Raw genomic sequence first — 10,187 nt, forward strand, 5'->3', positions numbered from 1 at the left:
CCATGTCGCGAGAGGAGACTAACTAAAGAATTTTATGCATGAGATTAATTCATTGTATGTGAGAAGAAGCACGAAGACGAACTGGATACGAAATTCTTAGCGATAACTAGTGTTGGTGATGGCTGCTGCTGAAAGTTTACATGTGCCTTCATACCAAAAAGATTACTACTAGTAGTAATATTATGGTAGTTTCAGATTTGTAAAGTGTTTGTGTCCAGTTTGATGTGGCGTGCTTGGTAACATGCCCGAGGCCCAACCAGATCTGTGCGGTGCAAAAATTGAGCGTTTGATAGGCTGGCGTGCACTGGAATCTTGCCTCACACGAAACTTAAACCACTCCTGAGCCAGACCTGCCAGGAATGACCGAAACTACCGTTTCTAGCGAGGCAGTCTAAGTCAAGCCATATCGAGCGCACGTGGTGGGTCCGATTGCACGGAAGGGCGCGAGAGGATGTGAGCGAGTAGGCAACATGTACTTGGGTTGTTCTCTTACCACTTAATTTCCTTCCCTATTCTCCTTTTCTCAGTCCCATGAAATCTTCACAAATGTGTTTTGATTCAAGATAAGCTCTACATGAAAAAGATGTTCAATGATGCTATGGTTCATAATCAGGAAATTAGTTTGCAGTTTCGTCGATCATAAATGCTCAATTATGTGTTGATGTTTGGAGCTATTTGGGAGAATTTTGAAAAGTTCATCGGGTATGGTCGACCGTTTGAATTTTCCTTTTAACGGTAGTTTCATCTCGATGATTCACCCAACTTCCGTGTTGGAAGTTCTCTGTTTTGATGGTCGTTGACGAGTATATCTTCATCTACATAGTGAACTATACAAATGCATATATGTTATCTATTTTAATCAATGTCCAAAATATCATTTAATTCACTGATTTATCAGTCGATTTATCGCTTAGCGGTGGGTGGCCACTAAGAGCGATTAATTAGGAATCGACCGATTAATCAAGTTGGGCACCTGTGGTCAGAAACCTCAAACCATGGCCTCCCCTTCAGTCGCCTCCCGCACATCACACTACATATAGGACATGTGTTATAGTGTTGTCCAACTTTAGTTGTCATTGACACATTGTTTAACATGTAATATGTAGTTATGTATTGATGTAGTGTTGTCCTATTTAAAGGCATCGAGAACACTGGTGGTTGTTTCCATTTTAGTTGTTTAAACCTGGCAATTCCAAGCAAAATTTGGCCAATTAATAGTCAACCAATTAAATCAATCAATGATCAATTTCCAATTAATATCTAATCCCACCCGACCAAAAGGCTAACAATAAGTGACATACTAAACATTACTTTTAATGACACTCATTAATCTCCTTGAGCTAATACGTTCTAATCTACACAACGGTGCTTCAATTTGAGATAAGCTCTACATGAAAAAGATGCACATCGACGTTGTGGTTCCATTCATGCAGCCAGTTGTGTAGTTTCGTTGACCGTAAATGTTCAACTCCATGTTCATGTTTGAAGCTATTTTGGACGAATTTTATCAAACTAGTTGCACACAGTCGGTTGTTTGTATTTTCCTTTGGCCTGTACCTTCATCTCATTGTTTCAAATAACTTTCGTGTTGTATGTTTTTTGTTACAACAGCTGTATACTATGTGTATCTGCATATTGTAATGTATTAAGGTGTTCATGTGATGGTTTACATGAAATTCAGAGTGATTTCCTTTTGTTCTCACTGATCATCGTCAACCTTGCCGCATGGATGCGATGCCGTGCCTGGCACCGCTGTCGGCGTCATTCCTCTTGGCCTCCTCGCTCGCGACCTACTACACTGACGCCGTCATCGCATGCACACTGCACTTCTCCTCCATGCCGTCTGCCTTAGAGCCTCCATGCTGCGATGATGCTAGGAAACAGTTTGTCGTGCCGCTGACGAGGTCGCTCGTCCGCGACTTCGTACTCATCACATCGGACGCAACACCGGGACCATCGACCACTGTAGTCGCCAAGGCACTCTAATGTAACTCTATATGTCATGTGTAGTCGTTAACTCTTAATCAAGTCCAATGTATGGAACCAAACACCATGGGGTTGCATCAACCCAGAGCCAACGCAGGCCACCAAATGCAGACAAAAATTGTTGCGCTGATGCAGTCAGCCTACATGCAAGCTACCAAACAATATGCACAATAGGATTTTACCATGCATGTGCTCAACTAGGCCCAACTGAATGAGAGATGCAAGTAGGCAAATGATGTGCAGGTAACCAAATATGCCCATGATGCATCAGCAAAGCAGTGCTCATGTGTTAGTGACGCGTTTGAAATCCTGCATCATCGCCAAAACATGCTCACTGGGTGCAAGGAAAATATGTTTGGTAGCATACACGGAGGCCTAACTCGCATGCATGAACCTTAAAGCAGTCCAGAGTATGGCTTGCTAGGAACGCTCGAATCGCCCGTTTCTAGCGAGCTAGGCTGAGTTTAGCGCAAAAGTGGGGCACAACGTATGCAGCGGTGCAGGAGAAATCAGCACAGAGATAGCGAGATACGGAAATCGATCGGGGAGGCATGGCACAAAATCTAGCACCCCCCCTCCCGGAATGATGAACTATGAGTTCTATGCACTTGTGTTATATATGAAAATGTTGAACTATGCCATGTATTGAAGTTCAAGTTTAATTTGTACTATTGATGAGTTTCTTCGGATATGGTGTCAAAGTTTTGTTAAATTTTCAAGATTATTATTGTACATATCATATTCGATTGCCTCATATAAAATTTTACAAATTAAGGGGTAGTATGACCACCTCAATTAAAAAGGGCCATCACAACCCCAATCCACTACTCATCCCTCAAACCAAACACTTATTGGAGTAGTATGACTATCCCCAACCATAATTCATCCTTCGAACAAAACAAAACATCGGCTAATCTCATACATCAGCCAAACAGAAAAAGGGTTATCCCAAGCCAACTAGTTGGGATACACATAACCACCCTAGCATGTCCCTCTAACTAAACACATTTGAAGGCGAGAAGCAGGTTATACTATCGGAGATTGAAGTCACCGCCTTCGCCGCTTCCGTAGATTTAAGTCACCGCCGCCGAACAGGGCGTGAACTGCACTATGTTTGTCCTAGCGCTAGAGGTGAGTGAGGTCCACGTGATCAGGTAATGTCCTTGGCACTTGTCCCGCCTCACCTTAGTGACACTCTTATATATTTTTCATGCGTGACTATAAGGCTACTCTCTAGTGTTGGATGCATTGCTCTTCTTCTGTTAGCCTCTTCTACCTCCGGTTTTGGAGGCCCTCTCTTGGGTACTTGGCTTGGGTGGAACGATTGGGATCTTGGTGCGATTGAGTCATTATCTTATGAGCGATGCTATACACACGACGAAATTGCAGCCGACATGCGCACGATCCCATGTGGCAGCATCAGTAGCGCTCGTACATGCAGGAGGTAGTTGGTTTTCGTGTTAGGTGATGCATGCACACTGTATATCGTCCGCAGATCGTCCAATCATGTCGTGTGTGAAGCCATTTCGTTATCTTATCATCTATTGTCTTCCAAGGATTATTCGCATCCGGTTCGAGTTTCCAAGATGATGCTTTATTCACCACGTGCATCCTTGGCAGCTCTGTTTCTGCTTTCGGCAAACCACGATTTTATAATCTCATTTCTTGTTTTTCTTGGGTCTTGCCTTTTTTTGGTAGCCTTTGTTATTGTCAATCTCTGCTCTTCGCGCTGGCAACACGAGAGCACGACTTGCTAGTGACAGATTGGATTTTGTTCAACGGATGCGTCGTCCGATGGCTATGCCGGCACTCATGTAGGACGCGGATGCAATTTACTGTATGTTTTGTGCGACTTGACATGTATCCTACCCTTTGGCGGTGGATTGGTCGCGTATTCCCGATTGCCTTTCTTGTAAAAATAATTCTTTCCTGTGGGCTGTATCTGCAAATGGAGCTGTGCCTTTCCTGTACTAATGTGGTTTACCGTGGAGTTTTTTTTTTTTTTTTGCAAAACAGGGACCAAACCGCCCTCACAGTTTGCAAATAAATAGTCCTCCTCCCCCCTTTTTCCATCCCGCACCCTCCACACGTTTCCTCTCCACACCCTCGCGAGTCCGCGGAATTGCCACGCGAGTCCTCCGAGTTTCTCCCGCCGCGACGCGATGGAACCGTCCGGTTCCGGTTCAGGAGCAGCAGAACCGGCCGAGGACGACCACCACCAAGAACCGGCCCATGGGGGCTCCAACTCCAACTCCAGCGCCTCCTCCAATGGGGATGGGGCCCCGAGCGCCGCCGCGCCGCCACCTCCCGCCGCGACGCCCCTCGACCAGGCCGGAGGCTCCTCCGCCCCCTCTCTCGACTACGACTCCTTCGGACCGTGGCTGACGTGGAGCGACGACCCCGTGGTGTCGCCGGCGAGGGAGGACCCCGACGCGGCGGCGGCGGGGCCGTCCGGCTCCGGGCTGGCGTTCGACCAGCGGCTGGCGATCGAGCAGGCGGCCGCCGACGTGGCGAACGCGCTGTGGACACGGCAGGTGGTGACCATTGCGATGCTGCGACGTGCTCGTGGCGCTTCATTGGATTCTCCTGCGATGTTCAGGTCGTGGCGCGCGGAGGAGGCGCTCGAGCGGAAGGAACAGGTATGGCATGAATCTGGCACTTCTTAGCTTCCGTGTGCCGATCTTTCTGTTCGGGATGTGGAATTGGAACTGTGATCTCTAAGCCTGCTGAAATCTTGGGGATGATTTAGTTTAGAGTAGTAGAAATGGAATCTTGGGGACAGTTTGAGGATTAGGTATTTTCTGATTGTTACACGAGTTCCTCTTGCGGCCGGCGCATTATGAGATTTAGAGACAGGCGAGGATCTTGTTGTGATTATTCGAAACTGCTCAAGATTTAGGTTCCCAGGCTTGCTACTTAATTTTCTTGTTCTTGTTCAGTGCTAATTGATTCTTCTATTTGGTATGATAGCATGTTTTGCACTTTTGCTGCAAGTGAAAAATGTGGGGATCATGTCTTGGCAGTGCTTGCTGACTGTCATATTTTGGCAATAAATCTTGATGCCAAAATGTATCAGTTTCCAGTGTAGATGAATAGCGTTATAGGGGAAGTTAACCTGAAGGTTTGCTTGGGATTACTTAACTTGACGTACATTATCTGAATCTTGGTTAGAGCGTCATGTGGCATCCTTAGAATATAGGGGGAATCTTGGGCATATGTTGGCAGCAGTACACAGGTCCTTGTCGCTCGTGGGTCTTTCCACAATCTGTCATCTTATTCTGAAGCAAACGGCTATGATCTTGTTGAAACTGTTATCTGTAAAATGCGGGGAAATCATGAGGTCATGTCCTGATTACTACAATATTTTGGTAACAGAGCCTGAAGTCGAATGTATGAGCTTCCTTTGTAAACGGATGCTGTTATCAGAAACTTTAATCTAGACATTAGTTCAAGACTGCATAAATGAATATAATAATTCCTGTAAATCAGTTGCCATTTACATGCAAAATCGGCAACCACTTTAGGATTTAGTCGAGAAGTTTCGCCATTTGGGCGATTGGTGCCTGGAACTGATTCAGAAGCCTCAGAATAATTTCATGTAAATAGTTGCAAAAAATAAAGAAGCTTTGGACACACGTTTTGTGGTCTTGCTATGTATCATTGTTTTTTTTTCTTGTTTCGAAATACCCGATCTTCTTGTTGATTCTGTTTAATTGTAAGACTGGCAGGATGTATGGTCTTTAACTTTGTTTTCTTCATTTCCTGTCAAATAGATTCGTAGAAAAGGAAGGGAAATATGTTCGGAACATGTGAAGCACCAGGTTTGTCTCCATTTTGTCTAATGTAATGTTCAAAATGGAAGTGCAAAAAATCAGGATCAAAGCCCTATATCACAAGATACTGTGATGAGTGGTTCATGTACAATCAACTGTTCAGAAAGATTATGTTCTCTTTTATAAATACTAAATTGTATGTTCACTCTTGGCTGTGATAGTCTGATGGGACCTGAATCGTACTTTTACTGTTGTTGAGTTTATCATGTGTTAATAGATATCTTCTTGTTTTGTTACCGAACAACAACCGATCAGTATCAATGATGGGATTATATACTAGTGGTTTCAAACATTTCCAGAGAACATGGAAACCTGAATATTTGAATGAAAACAAAATTTCCATCACATTTTTAGATATGTTGTTTCCATGTTCAACTCAGCGTAATTTGAATTCTCATATTTGTGTGTTCGTTGCAGACACATCCCATCACTGAAGTCAGAAGGCATCATAAGCTTGCTTCTGATGAGGCGAACCATCTTGATGCCTATTCGGAATGTAGATCGGTGATTGGAGATGGGGAGTGTTTCTACAGGAGTTTCATATTTTCGTACCTTGTAAGTTTCCCCTCTTTTCCTTATCATAGGATGTAGGTTTAGTTATTTGACTTTCTCTGTTTTCGCGAATGTACAACAGGAGCAAGTTATCGATAGGCAGGACACACATGAGGAACACCGTCTCCTTCAGGCTGTTGATATGGTGAATCTGCACTTTGCAGCTCTTCGATGGAACGAGTCTGAGTTTCGATGGAACGAGTCTGAGTTTTCCAGGAGCAGCAGAGTAAGTTCTCGCCTTGTCCATAACTGTTATTTCTTGGATAAACATGCTTGCAAGGGATAATGATTCTATTCAGGTTACTGTACACTTCAAGCAGCATCTCTGCATCTGGCATCTCACTATCTTTGTCACTTGCAGGAGATGCACAATTGCTTTACAGTAGTTGGATGCCGTCACAGTTTTACACACTGTTGGCAATAACTGAATTGAAGTTTATTGTAAAGTTAACAGCCCGATGGTACCAACGGGCTTAAGAAAATTTACTTGCAAAGGAACACCGGCAATATAATGAGGAAATAACATAATTTTATGCTTGTTTGAGCACTGTAACAGTGCGCACCTACTGATTGTTATTGTATAGGCATCACACTGTTCTGTTACTATGCTATAGTATATGCTTAATGACTGAAGCTTCTCAGGCGAGTTGTCTTAGCTGTGTTCTTTTATATCTTGCTATTGATCATTTGATCAGTATCTGTATGTATCATTGTAACCTATGATATGTGATTATCAACTGTGAATTATTGCGTCGCTGGTTCTTTCAGGCATTTAAGAATCTGATCGAGAAAGTAATGAGATGGAAGAGTCATGGCAGGTGGAAGGGCATGGAATCAACTAGCAGGTTTTTGACTCGCTTGGTTTTCTGCAATTCCATCATTAGTATTGTGGCCGAATGCATTCCATCTCACTGACATAATATGTGCCATTTTTAGCTACCGTAAAGAGGAACTTCTCGAGTTCTTCAGCGAGTACGATACGACGCAAGACAGTGAGAAAAACACCCTTGAAGTCATATTTCCTTTTGTTCTCATGTAATTCATGTTTCTGACTCATTTTCTTGGATAGTTTTTATTTTCCTCAGATTAGTAGTAGCTGTCGAGATATGCTGGCACGACGAGGTGTATGAACCGCTTATACCAGGGCTCAGTGGAAATTACAATCTTCAAGATGTGAGTGATGCATATCCTCCCGTACATTACCTCATGCTGATTTCCAATGCATCCATTCCTGGATACATGACACTCAACTTACCTAACCTCCTGTTGTTGTTGTACGAACAGTGGTGCTTTCAGCGCGTCACTCCAGCTCGTCGGTTCACGGATCATGTCATGATGGTGGCCTTGGCCAGAGCGCTTGAGATACCCCTCAGAGTGGAGCGAGTCCGAGGAGGATATGATCCAGATATCTACACTGTCCCCGGAGTTCCCCGTCCGAGAGTGACCCTGCTGTACTCGGCAAACCATTACGAAATCATCTACCCGCGTGTTCCTCCAGCTGAGAGTTCAAGTCATCAGGCTTCCCAGATAGAACATGCTGCTGATGAGGGTTCAAGCCAACAGACTTCCCAGAGAGAACATCCTGGCGATGAGAGTTCAAGTGAATAGATTCCGCTGGATCAAAGTTGAGTTGGGCTGCTGCCTATGGAGTAGGGTGTTGCTGAGTTTAGTGGTAGAGTAGACGCACCGACGAAGTTGGGGTAGGCATAGCATATACACTTGTGCATTCTTCTTCTGTTGGCTGGTATACAGTGAATCTTGTGTGATCACATTGAACTTGTTGCTAATTGTTGGCTGGTATATACTAATAGATCTCCCATGCAACAGATTTTGCTAGGTTAATAATGTTGAGTTGGGCTGCTGCCTACCTATGAATGAATGAACTAATGAAGCAGTTTCTTTCTTCTGTTGGCGCATACTCTGCTGGTGCCACTGGATGGATGGACATTCTTTCTTGTGTTGGCAAAGATACATACTGCTGGCGCCATTGGATTGATCAGTTTGGCATATACATAAGGTAGTCGTTTGATTAGTTTGTATGATTGGTTCATATGTGCTGGACTTCTGTTTCTGATTCTGTATCTCTGCTGGCTACGCTGCCTTGCCTGTGTTGGAACATGCTATATCATTCACCTTATTTTCCATTTTACCCCTAATATTCCGCCAGGTGGTAGCTGTGAATAGCCATCGACTACCTGGAAAAGGTAGAAGAATAGGACCTATTCTGGGCGTATCTAGATCTAATATTTTGTATTCCAAGAATTTACTCGTACTACCCTGTCTGCTTCTGCTTCTTAAGCTGTTTGAATCACAACCTGGCTGGTACTACTTTGCAATGTACTACCTCCGACTCCGATTATTATGGATTGGATGGAGTTATAAGGCGGATCATCCATTTACACCACAAACCATCAATTCATCCATTAGAAAAAAAATCAATGGGGTCAAAACTAAAACCTCATACCGTCACACGCATACAGATCAGAGGCGATCTTCAAGGCCTCAGAGACAAGCTTAGTAGAATCATCATCTTCAGGGCTTTCTTAAAAATGTTCAGAGAATGGCATGAGGACGAACGACCTCTGCTGGTCTCCGATTGCCGCCAGCGTTGGCACATTCTCCTTTTTTTTTAACCGGTAAAGCTAGGTTTTATTGATCAAGAACCAAACGAACTGGGATACAAAATGGACCATGGGGGTGGACCAACCACATGTGTCGGGTGCTAACTAACCGAGGATGTTCGATAATCCATATTGTAACACCCCGGCCAAACCCATCATTTCCTGACCGTTGCGCCCGGCTACCATCTAGAATCTAGATTGGCCCCACAGACCAACATTAGTAGTTTGTGTGCATTTTGTCCTTACTCGGGCGGACCTAGGATCAACTCCTGGGTCGATCGCCCATCCTAAAATTGCTTGACTTTAAGGTTCCTTTCGGATGGGTTCCTGAAAAAAAGGCTCACCTTGTTGATATGGGCAGTTTATCATTCTTATTGTACTCTAAGTCGGGATGTGACACGTATACACGCAACAAAAACTGTAAAAGGTAGAATTTAAATCTCTATATTACTATACTCAATAATTTGGCGGTTCATATCTTCTTTCAGAACTTCTTTAATGCAGATAGGGACACATCTTGTAGATAATTTTTCACAATTGCAGCATATAGGTAGAAGTTAAATGTCTACATTATTGTATCAAGCATAGAAGTAGTTTCATCATAAGTATCATGCATAGCAGAAGTGGCATCATCAATAACATGCGACATATCAGAATGAATGCCAGAAGCAGGTTTAGGTGTCGCAAGCTTACTCAAAACAGAGGGTGAATCAAGTGCAGAGCTAGATGGCAGTTCTTTACCTCCCCTCATAGTTGAGGGATAAATTTTGGTTCTTGGATCTTTCAAGTTCTTCATAATGATAAGCAGATATAAATCCCAAGTGACTCAAAGAATAGAGCTATGCTCCCCGGCAACGGCGCCAGAAAATAGTCTTGATAACCCACAAGTATAGGGGATCGCAACAGTTTTCGAGGGTAAAGTATTCAACCCAAATTTATTGATTCGACACAAGGGGGACCAAAGAATATTCTCAAGTATTAGCAGCTGAGTTGTCAATTCAACCACACCTGGAAATTTAATATCTGCAACAAAGTATTTAGTAGCAAAGTAATATGATAGTAGTGGTAACGGTAGCAAATGGTAATGATAACAAAAGTAATGTTTTTGGTATTTTATAGTGATTGTAACAATAGCAACAGAAAAGTAAATAAGCGAAAACAATATATGGAAAGCTTGTAGGCAATGGATCCGTGA

At 43.5% G+C, this 10,187-nt stretch overlaps 1 protein-coding gene across 1 annotated transcript; it reads left to right on the forward strand.

Moving 5' to 3' along the window:
- The first annotated feature begins 4,051 nt into the window (after positions 1-4,051).
- LOC119314678 lies at positions 4,052-8,213 on the forward strand. Its single transcript, XM_037589377.1, has 8 exons — positions 4,052-4,625; positions 5,760-5,807; positions 6,237-6,374; positions 6,454-6,597; positions 7,140-7,216; positions 7,308-7,363; positions 7,441-7,544; positions 7,656-8,213. The coding sequence occupies exons 1-8, from the start codon at positions 4,149-4,151 to the stop codon at positions 7,977-7,979; spliced, it is 1,368 nt and encodes a 455-aa protein (XP_037445274.1). The 5' UTR covers positions 4,052-4,148; the 3' UTR covers positions 7,980-8,213.
- The last annotated feature ends 1,974 nt before the right edge of the window (positions 8,214-10,187 follow it).

Source organism: Triticum dicoccoides, chromosome 6A (assembly GCF_002162155.2).
Source record: "Triticum dicoccoides isolate Atlit2015 ecotype Zavitan chromosome 6A, WEW_v2.0, whole genome shotgun sequence".
In the NCBI taxonomy this organism is placed as follows: domain Eukaryota; kingdom Viridiplantae; phylum Streptophyta; class Magnoliopsida; order Poales; family Poaceae; genus Triticum; species Triticum dicoccoides.